This window comes from Nesoenas mayeri (genome assembly GCF_963082525.1).
Source record: "Nesoenas mayeri genome assembly, chromosome: 2".
Taxonomy (NCBI): Eukaryota; Metazoa; Chordata; class Aves; order Columbiformes; family Columbidae; genus Nesoenas; species Nesoenas mayeri.
In genome coordinates, this window is record NC_137543.1 from 158,025,905 (window position 1) to 158,053,540 (window position 27,636).

Genomic DNA, 27,636 nt, shown 5'->3' on the forward strand with positions numbered 1-27,636 from the left:
ATTATCTCACACCAGTAATCATAGAATCATTTTAGTTGGAAGAGACCCTCAAGATCATTGAGTCCAACCATTAACCAACTTTGGCACTGAACCATGTCCCTAAGAACCTCATCCACGCATCTTTTAAACCCCTCCAGGGATGGTGACTTCACCACTTCCCTGGGCAGCCTGTTCCAGTGCTTCACAATATGAGTGTGCAAACTTTGCCTGCAAGGAATGTGCTTTATTGTCATTTTAAAGATAGAAAGGAAGTCTGAACCTGGGGATTCCTCTACACTATACAAAAAATAGCTGTTTAATGTAGAAGGAAATTCTAGGCTCCCCCCATGAAGATAGTTAGCTCTAGTGGAAAATCTTCCTATTTATTTTAGGGTAGAATGATTTTTCCTCTGAACCCCACTGTTGGCTGACCAGCCTAGTTTCGCCCAGGAGGTTTGTGATAAAGCAGGATAAGATGAGCCTGGTTCCCTAAGTCACAAGCTAATGTCCTCTATGGAGGGACCTTTCTCTTGAATATGCATTCACGTATGTACCAGCGCTGTCTGCAGGGCTAAGCATCTTTGTAAAACTTGCTCAATTTGTTAAATTATTTACCTATTGATGGCTTTATTGTGGCATGTGGGTGACAGCAAGCCTAAGGGCAGGAGGTCTCAGAGACACCAGGCCTGGGCTGGACACAGCGGGATGGATATCTGCTGGGATAAGACAGCCCAGATTGGTGGATGACAAAGTGGCACAGAGGCTGACTGTCACATTTCAACATGTCACTCTTTAACACGGTGTGACACAAACTCACCTCCCACGTACAGACCCAGCGGCTGATGCGGAAGGAAGGCCTTAATAAACACTTCCGTGTATTAGTGGTGAATGTGCTATAAAAACATCACAATGGACAGGCAGACCAGATTCAAGGTCTGATGTCTTAGGACCTTCAGACACTGGGCAGGTAAAAGTCACCAGTGAAGCCTTCGCTTCCATCTCTAAAAGAGCAGATCTGAACACATGACATGCGCACACCTAAGAAGTTATTTTAGCATAAGTAATGGTATAGGTTTGACATATATTCACTAGAATGCTTCTTTCACCTAAGTCCTGCTCAGTCAATGCTCACAGTTAAAGATGAAAATCTGGGTTTGACTTCAAAATCATTTTAAACTCACCAATGCTTCCAAACCGAGGCAGCACCCATTTTCTGTCTTCCCTATTTCTTACCACCCTTGATTATACCCTGTACTCTGAAGCTTCATTAACATGTAGTTCGAAGCCTTATCCTCTCATTCCCTCTCCCCATTGACTTGATGTCGCCTAAATAAGGAGAAAGGACTGATGGATTTGTCTAATAACAGCAAGCAAATATGCAGCATACTTCTGTACTAAAGCTATTCAACGAAGTCATCTTAAAACTGTAATATAATTGGCACTATTGAGATGTCATGATAGGAGTAACACTGTGGCATATACTTCTGTCTTTGGTAGAAAGTTTACTGCAGAAAATGGCCTTAACCGCTTACAGCCTTGGAGCTCCCTATCCAGACAGGCTGGAGGTATAAGAAAACCATCTCTAAGATGGCATGCTCAATGACAGGAGCCAAGATGTCTACACTCACACATTTCAAGGGGAACTCATCATCTCTAAAATGCATGTAGAGATTTAAAAGAAAATTAATGAAATACAGAGCACCCAACACCCTTATTTGGTAGGTGTACCCACAATGACTGCAAGTCAGATGTTCCCGAGGTCTTCAAACTGCTTTGGTTCATGCACCTGCATGCTTCCTCCCTCATCCCAGATTTATATTCTATAAATTGCCTTTCTCCCAAGGCAAAAGATGTTTTCTTCAAATCATGGAAGGCCAGACTTCGGATCTGAGCGGGTTGCCGGTTTCTTTAGAGTGTCGTAAGTGTCACCCTGAAACACATCACAGGTGCTCTTGTCCTCCTGACACAGATTTACACAGCATTAGATATCTCTTCAGAGGATTAGGACGCAAAGCTGTGTAATACTTGGCAATGATTTACAAGGCTGGACTCAGAGCTGAGCTTAGGACAACTTGTTTAAATGCTCGGCTGTTGGTTTTGAAGGTATATCCGTCAAATTTTATTCATAGGAGATTTACTAACGCAGAGACTTGGCCATTTGGACTTGATTAAAAGTGACCCGGAAGGCTATTTTTAGGAAAAAAATCAAGCCGTTTTCAAAATCGGTGCTGACTGCCCCACATAACCACAGCAAAAGGTGAAGTCAGCTGTTTCTGGTACATTCTTTTTTCCCGTTACAAGGCTGTGCAGCCCAGAGCTGCTCTGAGGTTCTACTTTGAGCTCTGCTTGGTATCAAAAACTTGCTGGCAACCAGAAAACACCTCTGGGGTCAAAATAACCTCCAGATTCTTAATATGGCACACATTTCCAATCTTTTCTCTTTCTGAATAGTTTTTTAGGTTTTTCAGGAAAAAAATACCCCTGAAGACCAGGCAGCACTGGAACATCGTGGAAAGCAGGCAAATCCTAAGGAAGCTTTCAGAGGTTTCCATTTAAACCTTCCTTATCCTTAATCAAGTAATAAGGTCCTCTGTATTAGTTCTAGACTGTTCCTTATCCCCTTGACTTGCCGTTTAGTTGGTGCCTCTGAAGTCCCCAGCATGATGTCGATCACTGCAATTTGCCATTTAGCATGAACCCCAGTGTACAATCTGGCCCACAATGAGGGTCCCTAAAGTGGGGAGTGATCCTCATAAATCAGCGTAGTCAATCCCACCTCCACAGACATTAACGGCAAAGTTCTCACCAATTGCACGGGTCAGGATTTCATTCACGTGGCAGCTCTTCCCTTTTGCTTTCCTCCGATCACCTCAGCACATCCCAACAAGAGCTCAGCCTTAGCCTCTCAGTGACTTCCCAAAATTTACTGCACCCTGAAACAGTCAGGACTTGGTGCCCAGCTCAATGGTAGAATTTCCCAGCAAAGCTACGGCTCCAGGCAAAGCCACACTCATGTTACCTACACACTTTCCCTTCTTCTTGCTATCATAACAGGCAGGGAGTGTTGAGTTCTCTCCGATCCTGGCATTTAGAGAAGTTTGTTGCCTCTGTTCCTTACTTTCTTTGCCCAGAAATAGTTTTTCTATAAATTTATATTTATCCATATATACCTCGATCCATCTATATATCTATATAGACAATATCTATAAAATATTCTATCTATATACTTGCATTTCTGTATTTCTATATTCCTACATGGAAGTTTATCTATATAGATTTTTACAGCGGTTTGTATGGCAGCTGGGTAAAGGGAGAGATAAAGGAAACCCACAGCTTTCATTTTAGCTTTTTCCATGTTATGCTCAGGAAAAAAAATGTGATATTTTACATCCTGTGAGTGCATTGAGCACTAGAAATCCCAGTCATGGGGATTACCAAGCCTGTGGCTGGCCTTCTGAATCCTCTCGTCATCTACGTGGCTTAGTGGCATTAGCAGCTTGGGTCTAGAGCGCTCCATTGCAAGATATTCATATGTGTTTCCAGGGTAAAATCAAGAAGAATCAATTAATTTAGATGACTAGAACACAGGCAATGGTCTCTGAAGAGAGGATAGCCTCACTGATAACTGTTCAAAGTTATTGCCTAATATATTCTAGTGAGATTAAAGCCTGAATTTCTGAATTATTTTGATGATCCACCACTACATTATATTTGACAAAAAAATAATGTCTTCTCCAGGCAACAGGAATTTCTCTTTTCAGTAACTGCCACTTTTTTGTTTTACTAGTGGAAGATTGTCACTCTTGAGATGAGAAATACGACTCATTTGTTTGTACTCAGGTGTCACCCATCTAGTGTGAGGTCCCCAATGTGCTCACAGTAATTAATCAGTTAAGAGATACACAGCACTTTTTAACAATTAAAATTGTTCATTAAGAACACACAGAGATAAAGTTATACAATAACTATATATGCCTTCGTTATCTGACAGTGACTTAAGAAATCCGTGTTGTAAACCAATAGAAACCCCAGTAAAGCTGTCAGAAGGGAATTTTAAGGCTGTAGAAAAACAAAGTAGGAAGTGCGATAATGCAGCTTGCTTTCAGTACACACAGGGGAAATGGTCTTTAATCAAAAGATGACAGACTCCTTTTCACAAGGAGCTGTTGCATTTGTAACTGTAGTGGGGTCCCTTCCTATATGCATACATCTTAAAAGCATATCAGTAGCATGCACAGGCTCCCTGGCCATGAAATGATGCTGGTGGCATAATCCAAAGGGCGCAGTTTTGGGGCAGTGCTTCACCTCAGGCTGACAGCGTTTCTCATAGCAAGGAGGTGGGTTTGAGCTGGAATTGAGGCCGTTCCTCTCCTTTTTGTATTTCTTTCCACCAGCCTAAAAGCACATCACAGTGAGCATCCGCTGGACTGAGCTGGAAGCAGACCTGAGCAGCACCATTCCAAGGCAGATGCTGCTCGGCATCGATGACATTCTTGAATTAACCCCAGATTGCCACTGAGATGAACTAACAGCAGAGCCCAGAGAACAAGAAGTTCTTCCTGGGCAATGGTAAAAATCCTCCTTGGCTGGTCATATAAATCCTAAAACCCATGAGAAAAATGAGAACAGCTACTAAATGTCTGCCTGCTGCAGCAGACAGCTGTGAGTGATACGCTGCAAGCTGCTGTCTCGGGGAGAAGAAGAGACCTTCCCAGTTTGGGCAACAGCATATGCTTTATGCAGCTGGGGATTTCATCAAATTAACCTGCTTGTTCAAATTGGAGGGGAGGGAGGCGGGGAAAAAAAAAAAAAAAGGACATTTGAAAAGGAACACAGCAGTTGGGTTGAAAGCTCTGGCCACTTATTTAAATAAGCAGTTTCTGCTAATGCAGGTCCTCGGTGCTTTCAAAAAGCTTTTTGTGTGCCCCAGGAACCCGAGTCTCCCCCTCTCTAACTGTACTTTTTTTAACAAAAAAAAGAATAGTAGAAAAAAGAGAGCTTGGATTGCTGTGGATGCCTCTTTCAATCCAGTCTGGTTTGTCCTGTCCATTGTTGCCAAGGACAGCGTTACCCAAAGAGCAGATCTGCACAGCCAGAGCAGCAGCCTGGCATCTGTGGTCCCAAGTTGCTCCTTTGATTTGATAAGGAACAAAATTAGGTCTATACCCCAAATGCAAACTGGAAAAACTACAGGGAAAGTGGAATCTGCAAATAAATTGAAGTACATGGAACTTATTGCCACTCTGATATACTATTGGGTGAAAAGGACTGATAAGAAGGTTAGTATTCCCTTTAGCATCTAACATTTCTTAACAGAGGTTTATTGTAACGTTATTTTTTTAAAATATCTCTTTACTCTTTCACTCTGACATTGTATTTTCTGCCATATAGATACCTCATTGTATGATTGCACCTGCCAATCCAGAAATTGTATGGTACGAATGAAGGGCATAAAGTTAAAGGAAGGTTTTAAAATTAGGACACCAGAGAGAGACTAAGGTGACCTAAACCAAATTCCCACCTCTGCTACCTATTTCCTTGAATCACAACCCTCACATTCAGGTAAAGACTACGCGCTGCTCTGGAGTTAGTCCATGGCATGGAGATGAAAGCGTGACTGCAAATGAGTTAATGAAGAGCTTTCCTCACCGGCAGCCGAGTTCATTACTGCTTGTGGAGTGCTCTCGTGTATTATAATATGATGGGCTACATGAGTGCCTACATTAATTATAAACAAAAATTATCTCCTGGAAAGCCTGATGGTACTTCTTATAACTCAGATTAAAAAGACTTTTACATCATCCACTTATTTTTTTTCCTAGGACATTTCCTCTTGTTCTTTTATTTAGTTATTTACTTCCCCCATCTAATACTCAAACTAAGGCTGTGAAACTCTGTTAGTATTCCATCTTCTCAGCTTGTTTCCTGGTCCTCATGTCCATGCTTTTTGAGGCAGTGTTTCCTTTTCAGAGGGCAGCCTTGATGCAAACAGCATGTGCCACTCCTGTTGGCTTAAATGCTTTTGAATAAATCATTCCTGCATCCTAATTGCTTCCTGGCGGTTTCCAGAAGAACCTCTTTACGTCTTGCTGTTCTCTTAATCTGTCACCTCCTTTACACCTGCTCAGGCTTTTCTAACAACTCCAGTCAAATCCCAAGGCAGTTGGCTGTGAGTCAAGAATTAAACTTCAGCTAATTTCTGAGGGTGAGTAGAATGACCTGCTGCTGCGAGCTTACATCCAGCGAGACGGCAAACTGACTTATTGATTTGCAGTTTTCCCACCCCTACCCTTTCCAAATGGATTTTCAGCCTGTCTCAATTCACCTTTTCACTGCAAACAGACACCTTTGCAAGACCTCCAGGTCCGTTTCTCAGCTCTGGGTAGGGATGGCAGAAGGATTCCTGTGACTTTAGGGGAACAGGTGACACTCTGTGATCAGCCAAATCTTGGCCAAGACCCAAGGTCTTTCTCCTTGTTGCAGCAGCGGTGGCTGTGTGTGTGCAGCTGCCTTGAAAAGTCTGGTATTTCTACCGGGATTTAGAGCATCATCAACTACGTTCTGCTTCTCATCCAGATGCTGTGAGGAGACACCCTTGATTTAGGACAGCTGAAGAGGAAAGCTATTGTAGCCTTAAGAAGATCTCCAAACCCACCGCATAATTCATCCCAGGGTACCTTCTTGATGCTGAATGTCGTTGCCAGGAGTAGATGGGAATATACTTGATTATTATTTATTGTTTGAAGGTAGCGTTATAATGCCAGGGGTCTGCATAGTAATTACTGAGAGCACATTTCCCTGGGGGCTCAGCCCCATCGACTCTGCCCTTGTCTGTTTTCCACAAGGTGCTGTTCTGCATTGGGTCAGTTTCCTAAAGCATTGACTTAATCAGATGTTCCTAATCAATATGAAAAATACCAAGTCGATGTGGGAAATATGACAGCCTTAGCCTGAAAGTCATCTCTGTTTAGTTGGATTTTTGAAGCTGAGTTGATCCTGGTATTGCATTGAATATGCTAGGATGGAGAGGGACTCCAAATAATTATAGGTTCCGTGATTTCTGCCAGAAAGGACAATAGTACAAGTAGGAATCCTACATACTACAAGTCCTCATCTTCATTTGCCTTAGCAGACCACAGCCAGTCACACCAGGGTAAGAGGCCAGCACAAAGTCCCTGCACCACTGGAGCTTTCAAGTTTCAACACAATTCCTTTGATCTCTCACTCCTCTAACAAAGAATTCCTGACCCCTCTACAGGCTGTATCCCTCCCTTCACTTCTTCCTTCCTCCTGCCACCAGTCTCTTGAGCAGCCCATGGCCATTCTGGACAGAGCTACAAGGGTGGTGGGAAGAGGTTTTGCCGTCTGCAACTGTTGGGGTTGCAAAGGTGCTGGTCATCAGGCACAGCAATCATAGAAACATGGAATAGTTTGGGTTGGAAGGGACCTTCAAAGCTCACCCAGTGCCACCCCTGCCATGAGCAGGGACATCTTCACCAGATCAGGTTGCTCAGAGCCCCGTCCAGCCTGGCCTGGGATGTCTCTAGGAATGGGGCATCCACCACCTCTCTGGGCAACAAGGGCCACTGTTTTACCACCCTCGTATAAAATCTCTTTTTTCATGTCCAGCCTGAATCTCCCCTCATAGTTCAAAACATTACCCCAGGAATTGTAGGACAACCCTTTTCTGTCCTTGCAGAGAGTGTGGGACTCTGTCTCCACTGTTAAGTAGAGCCTACATCTCTGTCCCAGCTCTGGTCCTCCACGCAAGGAAGAACATCTCTGTATAAGGAATTTGGTTGCTCCGCTCACAGCAATGGAAAGGGTCAAACAAGCTACATGCAAGAGCTCAACGTTTTATTCATTATATTCTTTCCAAGCATATTCTACTAAAAAGGGACATTGAAATCTGCTCCATCATCAAATAACTTCAAGAAATAAAAAGGGTTGGTAAACCTAGTTCAGCACAATCTGAGTTGAGAATGGTTTTTTACATTGCTTTCAAAAGTTGAAATTCTCCCTCAGTAATTGAAATTCTTCAGTAATTGCTGTAATTCTTCATATTGCAACTGTTTAACAAGGTGTAGGCAGGCAATGAGCTACACTTACTACTGGACTTTTCTCCTCACCTTCATTTACTGTCCCTTTTCCTCCAGCTCCAGCATGTTTTGTCCTGCTGTGCCTTGTCTGAAACTGAGCTTGCGTCTTCTCTTGGCAAAGCCCCGTTGCTCCTTTTAGCATCTATGCGGTAACTAACATGAGGTGCAAACCAAGATAAGACAAGACATTTTGATGTTTTTGCATGTGTTATGTTGAGATAAAGCATGGAGAGGCAGAGGGGAGATTTACGGCCTCCACTGACCTGCTAACACACAGTAAAACCACTTATCTTCATGTGGGTTTTTTTTTCCCCTTATCCTGAATTAGGTAACATGTATTAAATGAGCTTTTTTTCTTTCTCTCTTTTCCCCAAACCAGGCTCCCTGCCTTCTTGAGAGGGATTCTCTCTCCTATTAATTCTCTGAGAGGTTTATGCCATCAGCACAGGTCCAGAAAGAATGTGCACTGAAAATCTTCAAAAATCCCACATGAGCATTTGCTTCGAGGAACTGGGAGAAAACCAGTCAAAAAACGAGCTCTGAATTAATAGCATCCTGTTGTAACCTGCGGATTTTTGATAACTTGAAGAGAGCACTAATAAATTCTCTCATAAGATGCTCCTCCAACTGACAAGCTATATTATTTTTACTTTGCCTTGGCTGCATTTTTGTCATTCTGTTCCTGTGCACTTTTCTGAACAGAAAATTCGCATGCTTTTAGGATAATTTCCCAAGAATACAAATTGGATTTCAGTGCTGTTTGAGAACAACTCATTACAGCAGATTGTGTAATTACTGGTAAAGCAAACAGAAATCACCTTGCTAATCAACAGGGAATACAGATGGAAAAAACAATTAGCATAATCATAAGCCATCAATATTTACTTCACACAGCAAGTTTTTAATTGTCACTTAAAGACAATCCGACACAAAGTTATAATTTAATTCAATCCAATTTTTAACTGAGGATGGAAAGACTGGTTTAAATTGTTCATCTCAAACTCAAATATTATTATCTGCTCTTTAACTCATCTAGCAGTGAAGTTTCCAAAGCAGAAATCTTAGAGCAAGTGCTTTCCAGGAAACTCTCTTGGAAAACATAATATCTGTATTTTTTGAGCATTCTTTGAGAGTGATGATGCATGTAATGACTAAATATCCATGAGCAGTGCTCAAAGAACCAACAGGAAATTTGGCAGCGGACAGGAAATTTGGCAAGCTGCTCAGTGGGGAATACAGAGCTCCAGGTACAAACTCAGCCGCTCCAGGCAAACAGCAGAAACATGTTCTGTTATAACCATTCACAAGAGGTATGTGGGGGGAAACCTACGCATTATTCTACTTCCACAGAAGCATCTACAAGATTCTGCCTGCTGGACTTGTTGAATAACTCATCTGAGATGTCTGGTCTCCAAATCCATTGCTGAGCCTTGCTTGAACTATTTTGCAGACAGGTATGTTGCTTCAAGCTGTTGTGAGCCCCTGCCTCCAGGGCCACACAGGTGAATGGAAAAATCTTTCTCCATGGTGACTCAGCTGGAGAGAAACTGTTGGGGGCATCAGGTCAAAACCAGAGAACTCCAGATGACCGTCCCCTCCTCGCTGCAGGATGTAGCGTTAGGGCCCATTGCTGGAGATGGCTGAAGGGGAAGGAGGCTGCCAGCACCTTTAAAAGAGCAATTGCTAAAAAAACCATAGCTTTCACAATTATCAAATCTTGAAAGATGAGACAATATTAGAGAGAACCTCACCTCCCTTCATCTCAAGTCAGTAAACGACAATCAGTTTTTATTAAGCCTGGATTGGGACTAACTTTTGGTCAATTAAATCGAACCCAAAAGCTGCAATGGAGATGGAGGATTTGTGATAATGGACTTTTATAAGCAGATGACATTAGTGCCCGCTTAAGAGGATTTTTCTGTGTATGCCACATGCAATGAAATTGGCTGTGACTTTTCTTCCTGAGCATTCTTACTAACAAGTTAGAGACTTTACATCCCTTTCCCGAGAGCTTTCTTGTGACAGCTTCTATAGGGTACCAGTCTCTCCCCTCTGCCTTCAATGCATGATCAGCAAGCGAAGAAGCTGTTGAATGCAACACCTCCAGTCTTTAAATGATGGTTGATGCCAGATTGATGCCTTTCCTAAACTGACCACTGTGATGGAATAATCCATCTGCTGTCAGCAGAGACCGGGACATAGCTCAGGATTAATTGGCTGAAGCTCAAACTAGATAAGCTCAAGATAATGTTTATAGGTCAGAAGAAACAATTGAAGTGAACATCAAACACGACGCCAGCATGCACGACGGGTGATCTGTCTCTTGTTTTAAAACCCTGTCGCAGGACACGCCTGGTTGAAAGCAGCTTTCATAAACATGCATTCTGAATGCCATGTGCCTCCATCTCTGGCCAAGTTCAGGCTCCTTGTTTAATCTGCTTTGTACGGAGAGGTTTTGATCGCATGAACGCTTGGAAAATATCTATTCTTTGTGAAAATATTTGCCTGTGCATCTTAGCAAAGAGGACTGTGAATAAACACCACTCCTGAAGGTGATATTGATGTCTGTCTACACTTCAGACACACTGCACTCTCTGCTTTTCCCTCATTTTAAAAGAGTCATGGACTTGCTGCCCAGCACTCCAATTCACGTGCGTAGAGAAGATATAGTTGCAGTGTAGAAGGGGGTTATGTTTAGCAATATACTTGCTATTCGCAGGGAGATATTGTATAGATGTACATTAATGCTTTTTGTTCAGTAAATCCAAGGTTCAACAGACATCTAAGGCATCTTTTCCAGGTGCTCTCAGTTGAAATGTATTTTGTGGTTTGATTACTCTCAAAGAAATCTGTTGTGGTGTTGTTGATAGGACTTTATTGTATTGAAACGTATTTAAAAGCACTCTCTTATGGCTTTGCTACACTAACACACTTTCATGAGATGCAGAGAAGCCCATTATGAGAGATCATCCTTTAGGGATTCTACATCCAGCAAAAATAGCTCCCAGTTTGTGGGTTACTGTGCATTTTGATGTTCAGGTTTTGCAAGACAGAAACTACATTGGCAATCCACAATTGTGAGAAGGAGCCTTTGCTGTTCCACAGGCCAAAATCAGTGTCAAAGGTCTATCACAAGGCAGGGTAAGTACAAAAAACCAAACCAAACCAACAAAATCTGCAGCAATACACTTTTACCCTCTCTGGGTTCACTTTCCATTTAGAAATAGTGAATACTTGCAAATTTGAGCTAGTTTTATGAATTATTCACAACAGAAAAAGGATTCTGAGTTGCATTTCTGCAATGAGAAAACACAGATGATAGATGGTTTCACATGTCCAATAAAAAATCAACCATCGCAGCTTGAATTTTGAATACTGATACCAAACTCCTAATGAATAATTTGCAGATCAGGATTTTTTAAGTGAATAATTTTAAACAAATAAATTTTACAAAATCAGACAAGTGGTTCATCTGCTTCTTTTGGAGCAGCTAATTCACCCATTCACTCCCTTCTGCAGCTCAGTTGCAGTGATTTGGTTCTCAAAGGACCAAAAAGAAAATGTAAATTGAAGTAAAAAGTGTGCTGGAAAAAAGAAAGCATGTCACTTTGACAATTCAGAGTGGCAGGGTGTGTGAGCAATAGGGTAGGAGATCATCTGCTAAACCCACTAAAAATACAGTACTGGGTTCTCATAATCTGCATTGGGAATGGGAAATGACTTTGAAGAAAAGAGTGGGGCACAGGGAAAAGCTTTTTTCATTGAGAACACTAAAGGGCAAGTGATTTCCTAGAATCAGTTAATAAGTAAAATAACTCAAGGATGGAGCAACTTTTTGGCAAGATTGGGAGCCTGCAAAAACAACATTTAAATTTGGGTTAAGAAAATAAAAAACTCTAGGTCATTAAGAAGGCTTTGGGGTGGATTTGCTGGAGATAAGGGGAGTCCCAGGGGCTTCTGAACCCTGTTCCTCATGATGTTGTTTCATGTCATATGTGCTCGGGATGGGTGGTGGGGGAGGTGAAGCCCTTTTCCCCAGCCCACCTGTGGCTGCCTCTGAAATCCATCATATAAAGTACATATTTCTAACAAGAGTGGAACTCATTTTGAACTGTAAATGATGCAGCCGGGCTCCAAACGGTTCCACTGAATTAATAGTGCAAACTCTTGTTCCTATCAGGAAGACCCTTGCTTATAGTTGTGACAATATCTGTCCCTCATCAAGCCCTTCTAATCTTCAGAAGCTTATTAAAACAATAACTCCAATAACAAATACCTGAAAGTCAATATCATACTTTAGGGGAGTCCTATTAGTCCCATTCTACAGACTGAGAAACCAGGGAAGAAAAGCTATGTCACTCGACCTAAACCACAGGGAGCACTGTTTTCAGGGTTGGACTATAACTTAGGAACCAGTGGTTTCAAATTTTGTGGTTAGATAATTAAAACAGGCCTTCCTCTTCTGTTGAAGCTGATCTGTGAAAAATGAGTGCCTTCCCTTTAAGAGGTTTCCAAGCATGTATGCAAAGAAGAATTTATGACTTACAATTTATGTAAAGAACTTCCTTGTCATAAATCAATTTATTAAAGCTCTGGAGAAGCTTCCAAAGGCTCTGATCCAGCAGTGCACTTAAGACATGTCCATAACTTCAAACAAGTAAATCGTCCCATTGAAGTGCTTTCCTGGACTAGGGCCAAAGAAAGTGTAGCTGTCCCCTGAGTCTAGGTTCAGATGTAAAATGGGGAAAAATAATTTATCAAAAGTTTTAAAAGTTACAGTCATGGCAGAGCTCTGCCAGCCTTCCACATTAATGCCTCAAGCTTATAAGAAATGGCCTCAGGGAGATAATTGCTTCCTTAGTGATAGACTGTGAGGAAATGTTAAACCCTGCCTGGAGGATGGGGCTTGTCCTGGCTTTTGGCTGGCTTGTTTTTTGCTGGCTTTTCCTGAATTTGGCAGATCCCACATCCAGGCAATGTGAAACTTCAGAGGCGACATGCCTGGCCCCAGCAACACTCAGAATCACAAAACGGTTGGGGTTGAAGAGACCTCTGGAGATCATCCATTCTGACCCACCTGCTCAAGCAGGGTCACCAGAGCAGATCACACAGGAAGGTGTCCAAGAGGGTTTGAATGTCTCCAGAGAAGGAGACTCCACAGCCTCTCTGGGCAGCCTGGGCCAGGCTCTGGCACCTCAAAGGAAAGAAGTTTCTCCTCATATTCAGATGGAACCTCCTGTGTTTCAGTCTGTGCCCGCTGCCCCTCATCCTGTCATTGGGCACCACTGAAAAGAGTCTGGCCCATCCTCCTGACACCCACTCTGGAGATATTTATCAGCGTCCCCTCTCAGATTCTCTTCTCCAGGCTGAAGAGACTCAGCTCTCTCAGTCTTTCCTGATAAGAATGATGCTCCAGACTATTCATCATCTTGTAGCTCTCTGCTGGACGCTCTTGACACTCCTGGGGCATGAGCTCCCTTTTGCTGAACTATTATTCATTTTTAAGAACTACCCTCACAGAAGAACTAAGCATTGTGATATTTCAAGGATCTAGAGTATTTTGCAAGGTTTTGTAATAGTGAAATTACTTGGACAAGAGGACTATTCACACCTTCTTCTGGACTCCTTCACTGATAAATACTTGGGAGACAGGACTGAACATACTGTTACGCGCCCCTGGCAGCCTCACCGGGAAACTCCGCCAAGGACAGCTTCTCTAATCTGCTGAACGACTTGTGTGTCGAGGTCATGTGTGGAGCAGTCGGGGGAAATCGGACCTCATGCTGGCCGTCAGTGTGGAAGGAGATGTCAAATGCTAAAAGAGAGAGCGAGTTCCTCAGGACAAGAAGGGAATGTGGCTCAAATTAGCAGGGTGACACCTCTGCATAAACAACACAAAGTGATCTCTGCTTTGGCATGCTGACTTTTGGGGATGCACGGTTATATACCAATTCTGCAGATCTCCTTGGAGGTTTGCCTAAGGTTGTTGCTCAGAATGAGTGACAGCTGTCATTTTGCAAAAACAAAGCTGATGAACAACAGCTCGTTCTTATGCATTACAAAGCCCAACACAAGAAGCATCATAGTTCCAAAATGATACTTACATCTACAATTAGGAAGTCAAGCCAGCACCAGGCATTGGTGAAATACTTCTTGAAGCCATAAGCCACCCATTTCAGGAGCATTTCCAAGACAAAGATGTAAGTGAATATCTTGTCAGCATAATCCAGCATAGTTTTTATGTTCTTTCTGTCTTCAAGGTAAATATCTTCAAAAGCCTGGAAGTACAAAAAATTGATGAAAACCATCTTCTAAGCTGTGTTAGAAAGCATCGGTGCTGTACTTAAGGTGTATAGTATTATCTGATGGGATATCACATGCTGCCTGTGATTTCTGATATATCTTAATGTTACCATCAGAATGAGTGCATAGGCACAAATAGGACTGACCCTAGCCTGAAAGAGACCTGTTCAGCTTTCCATTATAATGGACATATGCTCAGCTGTCTCTCTCTCCACCCTCTACTGATCAGACATCCTTTGGGTGTTAAGAGTTGCTCAAGCATCTTAAATTTGAAAACATGAATCTGTGAGCAGGGGCCACCCCAAGCAGCCCAAGGACATCCTGCCTCAGGTCCTGTCAGCTGTGCCACTGCTATCAGGACACCTCAGAGGTACCAGGTCATAGGACACCTGCTTTTAGGAGGCAGAATCCAACCTTTACATTTAGCCAAATACATCTTATTGCTAATGATGACAAATTGGGTTATTAACCTGCTTACGCCTGTGTTACAGAGGGCCAGAGTTCCCTGGCTTCTGTTCAGCCATCACATTTCAGGTAGCTACAACTATCTGCCTCAAGAAATGCTTATCATTATTCACTTAACAGAACAATTATATCTTAAAGGTCAAGGGATCTATCTACCCATCTCATCTGTCTCTCTAATCTTATGCAGGGCATCATCAAAGGAAGTTCAGTATCTGTATCAAGTACAAGCAACTTAATAACCCCTTTAAATATTAAAGATATAAAACAATATGCCTACTAAAAGAAAACAGAAAAAATTGCCTCATATTTAGCTTTCACTTTATAATGTACATCAAATAAAAGGCAGAATCCTAGTGTCAGGGTTGCATATATACATCCTGCTGTGGGGTTTCTAAGTCAAGCAGTGGTTACGATCTGCGTCCCCAGCTACTCTCGCGACTGTTATCACACAAACTGCTCTCATATCCCTGTAACCTGGATGACCCAAGCTTCGATATCTTACCCTCATCCTGTTGCGTGACCCAGAGCACTTGGCAGCCAGAAACAACATAATTTGAGAGGGTCTGTGCTAATCATCTTAATTATCTGCATTTACATATTTCAAGATCTGTAGCTACTTTCTGAGGAACTTCAAAAAGTTAGCAAATACCCAGTGCCTGGAGATAGAAGAAGCGTGTTACTTGTCACTCAAGCAGTCACACTGCTCTTTTGCCTGCCAAGGAACAGTAATTAAACTGACAAGAAAAGCTCTGGCAGCCCATGCCAAAGCTTGTCCATTTGTCCCCACACTTTGGGGTGACGTTTTCACTGCAACTTGGTCTCCTATCTTGCCTTCAAAAATGATATTTCAAGAGTGTGAAAGAGCTGTTGGACAAAGCCACATAAAACAATACACAGAGAGACTGGAGTTTATCACTTCTTGTAGGGGCTCACTCACTTTGTCAGATGACTTGCTGTACTTTGCAATTACTGCAAAAATAACAACAAACTATTTATAGTGATTTCCTCCTCTCCCTCCTTTGCTCTCCCTATTTTCTACTAGCCTGTCAAAAAGTACATCGTGTTTTGTCTACTAAAAGCACACTGTGAGTCAGGAAGCAGCTTAATAAAGGATGATAAAGATGCTACCTGCATGCCTCAGGTGCATTGTACTTATTATCCAAATGACAAAACTCTGTCACTTTGCATATTTTGCGTGGTGGCAACAGATGAAATCTTTGCATTACAAAACATTATTAAGGGTTATTTCTTCTGCTTTGCTTTGTGTGTTAAAAGTGAATTAAACTGGATACCTGGAGTGTTATCTACAATTACTATTAAAACACAGGCTCCCAGTTTGGGTGCTTATTGGTTAAATGCATAAGAAGGGGCTTTGGATCTTTTGCAGTAAACTATAGATATACTCTGGTGCTTAAACTACCACATACAAATACATATTGGCTTTTAAACTCCCTTAAGAACTTAGCATGTCCCAGGGATGTAGACAGGTAAACTCAGTTTTTGAAGATCACACCCCAGAATAACAGACAAAAAAACATCGTGTGATGCCTCTAACATCTCCAGTTAAAATACTGAAGCACAGTGCTGATATGTGAGAAAATGCAGCATAATTTACCATCATACAGAATTGCACTGGCTAAATTGAAAATTGCAATAAGTAAATGAAAGCATGCAATGAAAATTAAATGAGATTTATATAGCAGTGTTCAGTATCTAAGGCACTTTTAATTACGTATGTAAAGAAATGTATTCATCTAAAGTATATTATAGCAAGCGACGTGCCCCCTTTAAAATGTGTTAAAAATTAACATGCTGATTCTCAAGCTGGTGCAAGAACTGTCAAACTCCATTGATTTCAGCAAAGCTATGACAATTTTAAGCAGCCTATTATTTACCCAAGTTTTTCAGCCTCTTACTTTTCACAATAAAATAAAATCCCCTGGGTGAAATTTCATCCTGTTCCTGATGGACCTGGAGAACAGTCCATGCCTTTCCTTTTTGCATCAACATTTATGTACTTCCACCTTCTTGTCTCCCTGCAGAGACTTTCTTTAAACTACATAAACTCAGTACTTGTGTGTTTTCCTCTCTTTTTTTAGGCCACTGGTAATTCGTGTTGCTCTCCTCTGGAGCTTCTTCAATTAGCCCTTGTCTTTCCCAAAGTGCAATGCCCAGAGCAGAAGCCAGTGCTCCAGCTGAGGCCTCCTTGATGCCAACTGGAGTGGAAGAACACGCTTATTTGTGCAGCTCAGTGGGGTGTTTGGCTTTTGTGCGGTGCTGTGGTGTAGTTTACTCCATCCTGTTTGTTGCCTATTCTCTCTCCAGCCCTTTTTAGTAAATCTGCTACCTTAACCATCACCCCGCGCTGTGCCTTTCTCCCTGTGATTATTCCTGATGAGGTGAAGCAGGCACCTTTCTAAGATAATGTTCCTCTCACTGAGGGCGACTGATCTGTTTCTCTCAAGTTAATCCTGACCTCCAGAAATACATGGATACATGTCCAAACGTGGCACCGCCTGCAAATTTTGTAGGTGTATTTCTTACTCCATCACACAAGAGAAGATTGGTGACCACCAGACCAAAGCCTGGAGAACTCTTGGTGTATTCCTTTGCCCCATGCCTGGATAAAAACCTGGGAGAAGTCCCACCAACTACAGTGACATTCCTGACATGTAAATGAGCAACATAAATACACGCTGCCATTACTACAAAGAGTCCAGGGCTGATGATACAGAGACGGTAATCCCAGGGCGCAGCGGGGTCTCGGGAGGAGAGGATCCCTTATCAGAGTCCTGGGCAACGATCAACCAGCCTCCATACATACACACTCATCTGTGCAGGGAAGGTACGGTGTTTTAACCTAAGGTGTATTCAAAATATGACAGGTGCCCACTAGGTTGATGGGTAGCACTGATTCAGTGCCCCCTGCTACTTTATGATTTGCTCTGCTGGTTACAAAATGCTAGGAAAGGGAAGGAAAGGGAAGGGAAGTGAAAGAGGAGAGAGGAGAGGAAAAGGGAGGGGAGAGGAAAAGGGAGAGGAGAGGAAAAGGGAGAGGAGAGGAAAAGGGAGAGGAGAGGAAAAGGGAGAGGAGAGGAAAAGGGAGAGGAAAGAGGAGAGGAGGAAAGAGGAGAGAAGAGAAGAGGAAAGAGGAGACAAGAGAAAAGAGAAAGAAAAAGAGGAGAGGAGAGAGGAGAGAGGAGAGAAGAGAATCCATCCCTGGAGCAAAATACAAGCCTCCAGATGGGAACTACCATGGTGCAGTCATGGGATGCTGCAGAAGTAACTCCATGATACTTCCTCAAACAGATTTCCTTGAGGATTTGCTTTTCAAAACATGTGCACGTCATAATGTTATATTATAACAAAAGGAAGTTTCCCAACCATATGGTAAAGGCAGGTAAAATCAGAAAAGCAGAAAACTCATTTTAACCCTAAACGTGCTTTGCTTTGAAAAATGATCAGTAAGGGCTCATAAGATCTTAGAGACAGCTAACTAGAGGACACCTTCTATGAGACCCATGTCCACGTTCAACCAGCTAGGAAATTGTGTTGTATTTACCAGGGCTCCGCTGCTCAGCAGGATCATGAATATGATGAAAGTTTCAAACCAGTTGTGTTCCACGATTCTGTAGCAAGTTTTCCGCAGCCTCCACCAAATTTTGCCTGGAAATTTCGTGATGTCCACTAAACAGCACGGGAAGAATCGCACACACACTGAAAAGGAGAAAAACACAAACAAAGCAATTGTTAATAAAGCCCTTTTAATGCACAAAGCTGCAGTAAGGAGCTGCTAAACGACATTTCTTCTAGCAACAAACTACTGCATGGAGTCTTTCCTCCCCTGTTTTTCTCACCAATCTCTTCTAGTCTGCCTTTCATTTTCCCCCCTTACTCCTCTGTTAAAAGACATACCAAATGACTTAAAATGTGTCCCAGTGATTTCCTCCTATGTTTTAATGAGACTTAAAATGTGTCCCAGTGATTTCCTCCTATGTTTTAATGATACAGAATATCTTGGCCATGAGTCACCAGTGCCCCAGGTTGATCACATTGTGTTAGCTGAGCTCAGGCAACACCCTTAATCAGGACTAATGACTCTAGCAGGGCATTACCGTTAGTTTCAACATCCTTTTGAACAGAGGAAGGATATTTTCTTGGTACTACAATGCCACTACAATTACTGATTAAAAGTGGCAATCTTATGAAAGCAACATGAAGGGAAAATGTGCAACAGTGCGGATGGGACCAATGTGCTGAAGAGACTCGAACAGCAAAAGCAGGAGCAGATTTTGATCTCTTGGACTCTCATGAGCTTAAACGAGGCATTAGAACAACTTCGGAAATATACTTAGGCTGCTAAATTCTCTCTGGTGTCAGCAGAAATTTAGATATCCAGTCCACAGCAGGTTTCCCAATGATGCTTCACAGCATTTTTTGACCTTAGTGACAAATACTGTGTGATAGCTGAATGTTGTGGTGGTAATGGAGAACACACAAGGATTTCTGATAGGCGAAACCATGGCCATTTTTAGTTTCCTCAGCAACACTTATTTACTATAGTAAAAGCATATTGTCACTGGTAATAGACAGATCCATCTTTCCCATTTAAAGAAGCACCATGTGCATTGCCTTGTGCTGGGTAAGAACCTAAAATTGTGTGAGAGGACACCCTGGTAATGAGGACGTGTCCTTTTCCAGGCTGGCCATTCAGCCTTCTATTAGATATTTTGACTCAAATTGCACAACATTTACTGGTAAGAATGACCCTCAGGAACCAGTTTATTTCTAAAAGGTAAGCTTATTGCCCAACATTCAATCCATGTGTTTTATAGAAGGAGACCTAGCTATGGAGGTTTATCAGTCTCACCATGAGCAAAAAGAAAATCACAGTCCAACTGCTTCCACAGCTGAAAGGTGTCCAAGATCACTGACACGTCTTAAAGCACACAACAGCTGTTTGGAAGCTACAGGAGAGGACATCTCACTGTGGTGATGTAATGCAATGTTATTGCAAGTAGAAATAATGTTTAGGCAAGGAAGATGAGGAAGGAAAGAGAGTGAGTGCCAAGGTTACACTGGCAGTAGATGCTGCTAATTCAAGGTGGCATAACTGAGGCGGTTGAGCTGCATGTGATATGCAAGGAGATAAAGTGCTGCTCCTGGGATGCCGGGATTCCCAAGCAGCTGGACATGGGGCTATGCTGGTAACAGGCTGTGCCAGAAGGAACAGACCTGGTAAGTCTGCTCTGGTCCTCCTGGTGTTCTCTGTTAGTTTTTATTATCCTATATCCCTGCCACAGAGCAGCAGAACTGTAGGATGTTTCATATGTCAACCATTCCCAGAGCTTCCCTTTCCCTCTTCTTTCTGAGATTCTGTTTAGGTGTAGACTCCTGGCTGTATGAGGTTTTTGTAGGGGACTAACAGGACACTGAAATCATTTATGCAAAGGTAATGGGACAGTGACACACGTAACTACCTGTTCTCTACATGCCTGCATCACACAGACCCACACTGGTTACCAGTTTGCCATGGTATTCTGGAATTCAAAGAAATTCTGGGCTCAGTTGAATATACTGAATTAATCAAAGTACTTGAGAAGAACATAATGCTAGAAGAAGATAGAAATGTAAGAACGAGCTCTCTGCCTCTTTGCCTCTGGCAAAGGCAAGTCCTATCCTTCCAAGCACTTCAATCCAAAACACCAAAGAACCATGTCAAGTGATAAAAGGATATCATATTAATCACTACTTTTTGCTATAACAGGTACACTGCTCATAGATGGTCACGTGTGTGATTTGGGTATATTTAAGGAAGCTGGTAAATGAAATAGACATCAGGCATGCAATACTGCATGGTACCAGGATCCCTGAGCTATAACAACATCATATGAGCTAGCACATACAGCAGCTCTGTTTAGAGATGCGCATGCAGTACAGTCCCACCAGCATGACATGACTGAGGGGGTTATTAGTTGCATCTCTTAGAAGTGCTACCAGAAAACTCTTCCACTACTTCCCACTCCAGAAGTTGTATGGTCATTACCCTCTTTCAGGTGTCTGGTCCACACTCTGTGCTGTTACACACGTACACTGGCCACCTCATTGTCAACTCAGCTCTGGATCAGGAAGACCGAAGCCTTGAGCTCGCATCCCTCATCAGTCAATTCTAATGAGCAGGTTTTTTACTATGTAAGTGTGGATTTCTCCTGTTAGGCAGAAATTCCCCTTTTTACTGGAAGCTGGAAGGGCTATGAAGTTGGTCAGGGCTACGAAGTTGGTGAAGGGTTTGGAGAGGAAGCCGTATAAGGAGCAGCTAAAATCACTTGGTTTGTTCAGCCTGGAGAAGAGGAGACTGAGGGGGGAGCTCATGGCGGCTCCAGCTCCTCACAAGGGGAGGAGGAGGGGCAGGACTGAGCTCTTCTCTTTAGTGACCAATGACAGAACCCGAGGGAATGGCAGGAAGATGTGCCAGGGGAGGTTTAGGTTGGACATCAGGAACAGGTTCTTCACCCAGACGGTGCTGGACACTGAACAGGCTCCCCAGGGAGGTGTCACGGCCCCAAGCCTGACAGTGTTCAAGAAGAGACTGGACAGCACCCTCAGACACACGGTGTCAACTGTGGGGTGTCCTGTGCAGAGACAGGAGTTGGACTCCATGATCCTTGTGGGCCCCTTTGAATTCAGGACATTCTGTGATTCTCTGATGATATGATTATTATTTAGTTTTAGGTAGTCCTGCAAGGGTCAGGGAGTTGTGCTCAATGATCCGTCCAACTTGAAATATTCTGTGATTTTACAATTCTGTGTTATGTATCTGGTCTGCATCACTAGCAGCCCTGACTTTAATCTAGCTGCAAGATACTAAACCCAAGCTGGCGTAGTCTTCAATAGGCACTACCAGAGACGGTTCAGCTCTTCAGCATCTCCTGGAATACCAGACTATCTCCATCATCTACAGACATCCTACGAAAAGTCGTCCAGCTTAAGCACCTCAGTGGGGCACCTGACATTAGGCTGGGTGAATCTGATCCTTTGTGCCTTATAACTGCATAACCAGTGTCTGGACTCAGCTAGTAACAGGCATGATGTGCTCTGTCATGCTCTTACAGAGTAGAAATGATCTGTAAGTACAGTTGGAAAAGGTTAGGGTTTTCAGGGAAGTGGGTTTTCCCCATTGTAAGAGAGCTGGATGAATCATTCCCTAGAGGAATCTGCCTCTTTCTTTCTGCTACACAGGGAGTCTACCTGAGCCCAGTCACAGCTAAAATTGGGGGATCACCTTCAAATTAAACACTAATGAGGAGGGCACCGTGAGTTCCAAAGTCACTCCATTTGTGACAGAAAATACTTTAAAAAATGATATAAACAGGCTATTGCTGATTCAGTCAGCTTCCATCTGATAATCTACAGGTATTTTTAAAGACAGAAAGCCAACTAGGACCACTGATGATATTTTTTTAAAGCTCTTCGATGGCTTTCATGCAATTCCAATCTGAAAAAAAGTAGTCCTGGTTACTGACAGTAATACCTTGAAAAATCCAAAATAGCTCCTCAGATGAGTCAGCCCAAAATCACAGCGCTATTAAATCCCATGCTTTTGATTGGTCTCAATTCAGAAATGTTTAGATCAGATTCTGATACAATTACTAATGTCAAGTAGCACTTTCGTGAATAATCATGCTGGCTGCATTTCAGATGAAATGCTATTTTTAACTATTCATAAATCAAACAGGAAAAAAAAGAAAACTAAAAGAAAAAAAGAAAACTGACCACAAATGAGACTTTTAATGAATTAGTAAAGATCTATCGCCATTTCAGATTTTCTGATTTCCCTCACTGACTGTTATTTCATGTCTGTGCTTTTCTGGACTCTCTCGTAGCTCTGGTAGCCTACTGTTCTGGTAACACTGACCCAAGCTTAAATGCTGAATTCGAGTTTCACAGAAAAAGTTTACCTGACCTTTGTCAGCATTCTAAAGGTGTTTTTTAATTCGTTTTTCCATTTCTGTGGAATCAGAATATCAAAAACATTCTAAGGCATGATCTGGTGAGGGTCTGAGGAATCATAACTTCTATTGGCTTCTATAACAAGACAGGTGGTCAGCAGAGCCCGGCTTCAGGTTTTGAAATCTACTTTATTCACATGAAGAAGACTATTCATTAACACCTTTTAGCACAGCAAGTGTCAGGGCAGGAATAAACCCTTTGGCATTTCTTCTAGCAGCATTACTCACACTGCTTTGTCTAATAGGTTTGTGTTACCCCCCTAAAATTAAGGCTAATAGGGAACGGGTTGTGCAGAAGAAGCTGACCGCCTTGTGATTTAGTTAGGACTTAATTTTGCCACTGTAATTCACAGTGAGCTAAATCTTTTTTGAGAGCAAACAGACTAATTTCCACCACGGCCTTTTGGGTAGTAGGTTACTGCTCAACAAAAACACAGAACAGCAGAAAAAGTCAGTCCAAAAGGCTGAGTTATTTACGGGTAAATCAGTGAAGCTGCATCAGTGGTCAACTTGTCCAAGAACAACATCTGTTTTCAATTCTCATTTGAACATTATATACCATTTGTCATGAAACAGAGACCTGTTTACCAAGAAACTTTTCTAAACGCTCCTGTTTACCATTACATTATTTACTTTTTGTTTGTTTTTCATAACAAGGGACTTATTCCCTTCAGTCACTGGGGTGTCCTATAGCACAATCACAAATTACAGATTAAAATGTGTCCACTGCAGGTATGACAGAGAAATCTCTTGAGCATCTGCCTCAATCATAAGCAAGTTGCTAGAAAAATAAAAAAGCCAGGAAAAGTTTAATTTACAATGCATTTTGTGTAAATATTCCTTGATTCCACATTCACATTTTCTAGCCCGGTGCATTATTATAATCATGGAGCTGTTAGACTTGATTGCATTACCTTGGTGCATTGGGAAAAAAATCTCTTTGTAAATGTGGGAGCTATACTGCAAAACCTTCATCCTGCATGCATGACAGCCAAGACTATTGATTTCAGACTTATGAGTAAAGACTTTACAAATGCTCTGCTTGTTCACACAAATATATACATTTAAACTTACATAAAATTATTAAATATGTTTTGGATGGGTTGGGCTGCTGTAAAGCAGGAACATCAATTAGTTTCTTCTGTACTGTGGTCCAGTAAATCTGGTACCTTATGCTCAAACTGTGGTAACTTTTTTACTACCATTAAACAGGAGTTCCCAATTACTGGAACTTTCATTTTTAGAACAAAACAGTATTTTGCTTAGCTTTGAATGCTACTTACAGCATTGCTTGGTTTTTACACTAATACAGCTTCCTCAGCATAAACTCAAGCAGGTAGGTATTCATAATATGGTTTTTATATATATACACCTGCCAAGCTGGGTTTCTAATGACCAGTCTGGTTAGCTGTGTATGCTGAAGCAATAAAGCCAGCCTGGCTGTAGTCCCTTTGTAAGACCCTGGCTGCCTCCCCATGCTGGAGGGAACATTATTTCTGCAGGCTCTCTTTTTCTTGTCTTCTGGCCCCATTAATCCATTGACATGAATGGCTGCAGCTCTAGGGCAAACATGGAAAAGATTTGCCACCGCTTTCTCTGGAATTCTGGTACCTGAGACACACGTGGAGATTTGAGCCTTTTCTTGCGTCATATGAACAGGTGCTGCCAAGAGAAAATCTGACAAATCCATAGTCTGCCAAGTGTTTTTACTCTTCCAAGGGCTTTGCAAGGGTACATTTCTTGTTTATTTGCTGCTCCTCAAAACATATCCTCTTGGAGGGCACTACAAATGACAGTGTGATGCCTTGAAGCAACGGCAGTGGGCAACCTGACCTACCAGCAACGTCAACCCTGCTTTGAGTGAGGGGGTGGATGAGTTGAAACGTAGAGGTCCTGGCCAACCTGAATCATTTTAATTGTGTACATGCAATAGGACTGTAGAAGCCTTCTGATGTCTGAAAATTGTATACAACAAAATACTAGCATGCCCTTCCTGTCGCAAAAATACAACCTATCTCAGGTACCATGGCTACAAGAAAAAGATACTTTTAAACTTGGTTTTGTTCCATGATTTCTCTCTAGGATGACAATTAACACATTTTGTTGGGTTGGGTTTGGTTTTACTCAGCTTTTAAACATCATCTGGTGGTCGTCCCTGTAGCTTAGTTTAGATTTGTTCAGTTTAACAGTCTATTTTTGCTCCTCTTCACTTTTTTATTTCTAACCAGCCGCTAAGTGTGGTTGGGGAGGGCATGACGCAGATCCCATCATTAATCAGAGTAACTTCACTTTAGCACATGGCATTTTCCAGCTGCGATAATTGCTCTTACACGGTCACATGAAAAATGGGTTTTGGGCGTCCTTGGTGTCACGAGTTGCGCTCAACCGCGCGTTGAGAAAGGTAGCTCATTCTCGCACGACCATCTGATGATACTCCTTTGAAACCTTTGCCAGCGGGCTGCGTCCGGGGAATTACGCTTGAGGACACGGTGAAAACTTTCTCCTATTAGGGTCTGGGAGAGAGGAGCATGCTGGGGCCAGGGGGTTCTCTTTGGATGACCTTCTGTGAGACACAGAAGATAATGTCCAAACAGATAGCAAATTTTGATGGAGAGAACGCATACCAATGGAGGTAACAGGACTGGAGTGTTGCAAGGCATCTGGAGGAAAAAATACCCAAATAGCTGGCATTGGCTAGATGTTGCCTTCCCATCAAGTGGCAACAAGAATGATCTCTCAATTTCTATCAGTTTTTTCCCAGCAATTACTTGCTAGCTGCCAGACCCATGACCCTACCTTGGCTTCACATTTCCCGACCAAAGAATATTCCCCATTGACCCTAATCAAAGCTATTTTGAGATGATAACGAATTAATAAGTCTCCCCAAGAAAAACAACCTATGGCTTATCTGGGTCACCCAAGTCCTGGAAAACTGTGACCTCAGCAAACTTTCAGTAACTATTTCAAGAACATGCATTATCTTCATTGCCTTTGTTATCTGAAAAAGGGGGCTGAATCCGGAACATATTTGTTCAGGACATAACCTGTGCTGGATGTGTTTAGAAATGTCATAGTTTGAATTTAGATAGCTGGTGACCTAACAGGGTGAAAACTTAACCCTTCCTCTCTCACTCCTCCTCTTCATCTCACCTAATCTCCTTCTTTCACAAATATTAGCTGGTCGTTCTCCCAAATATACCAAATATTGTTGTATCTATAAAAAGCCAGTAAAGGCAGCACTAGATAAACTTGCCTGGTGCACGCCCTTCAGAACTTCCATTTTACTGTTGTATAAACTTGTCATATCTTTGCTAACTAGACTGTTTTTTCTTGGCTTGCTTGTTTTTAACTAGACTGAAGTTTATAAGGTTTAATTGCAATGGTGAGTTTGGCTAAAAAATATAGGAAAACACTTTGTTTCCTTGCATAAATAAAAACAAATATTAATGTCGTTTCAGTAAGAACCACTTGGACTTTCAGTTTATGGCACTTTGACTTGAAATTTTATGAGTGAACATTTGCATGTTAAGTTTATGCATTTTTGCCAAATCCGTGAGGAATGTGATCACATTTAGCCTACACGGTAGCCTCTGAAAAATCTGCATTGATATGTGCTGCACAGGAAGGCAGAGCAGATATGTTGGGGAGGACATCACCTGCAACTGCATCCCCAGTGCCCCAGGACACCCCACACTGAGCCAAGGGCTGGGAGCAGGTTCTCCTTCCATTCCTAGTCAAAGCTCAAGGCTCAGCTGGTCGTACCCCCGGAGAAAAGGAGAACACCCCGACTTGAATACACATCAGTGCAGAACCAGGAGAGATGAGGAATAAAGGGTAAAAGAGAGGAGATGCTCAGGGGGAAGGAAGCAGGAGCCAGCAGGGTGGGTGTAACCCAGGACAAAGTTGGGGTTCAGCCCACACCACCTTCATTTCTACATTTCTCTGATGTCAGGATGATGGGTGGCCTTCAAAACTGGCTTAATGCTTCCAGTGATCCATCTGGAAGAGCAGCGCTTGCTACCCTCTGTCCCACTGACAGCAGTGGAGAAGATCTGGCAAACTGGGTTGGTACTGATGTGGTCCTGCAGGATGGAGTTTCAGGCAGTTCTGGTTATTTTAAGACAGAGCAAATTACCGAGTGCTGCTCCTCTGGGAATGAATCAGGGCCATGCACTGAATGAAGCAATGGGTGGCGGGATGTCTGCTTGTTTCTTTTAAAAATTGGAGGGTGATCATCTCCAAGCACAGTTTCACAATTTGTAAACTGGCATCTGCCTAGCATCAGTCTTACAGCACTGGCTTGTTTAAGCAATTATAATATAATTTCTCACTTTGCAGTGCACAACATAGATTGCTGCTCAGTAGCCTCATTAACAAATATATTGTGAAAGAATGAAAACACCAGATCTAATTTCTAAATGTTATTGTATGGGCCAGAATAGATATACCATGCTTTCTCGCATCAACTGCATTAATTTCTGGCTGCTGCTTTTAAGCAGAGCTGCCAAAAAAATGTTTAGATCCTAGGGACATTTGTAAGCCCTGCAGGGCTCCCTTACCTCATTCAATCATCTTTCTCACACATACAGAGATGCACATTTTTGCTGACTTCAGGGGCATTCATATACCCAGCAAATCATCTCTGTCTGATCCCATCTGAGCAGCTCTGTTTTTATTTATAATAATACTTGAATTTTCAAGGGAATATACTAACATTCAGCTAACCCTGTTTTTCCTAACCCAGATTTAAAGGAAAATGAGGGAACTGACTGAAATAATAT

General features: G+C 42.3%; 1 protein-coding gene across 1 annotated transcript in view; it reads right to left on the minus strand.

Moving 5' to 3' along the window:
• The window catches only part of SCN5A (sodium voltage-gated channel alpha subunit 5), a gene marked incomplete at both ends in the record, with an annotated part of 172,786 nt that overhangs the window by 20,320 nt on the left and 124,830 nt on the right, over positions 1 to 27,636 (minus strand). Inside the window, 2 exons of the mRNA XM_080338593.1 lie at positions 14,183 to 14,356; positions 18,409 to 18,563. Coding sequence (XP_080194719.1) covers positions 14,183 to 14,356; positions 18,409 to 18,563 — 329 coding nt within the window. The remainder of the gene's footprint in view (positions 1 to 14,182; positions 14,357 to 18,408; positions 18,564 to 27,636) is intronic.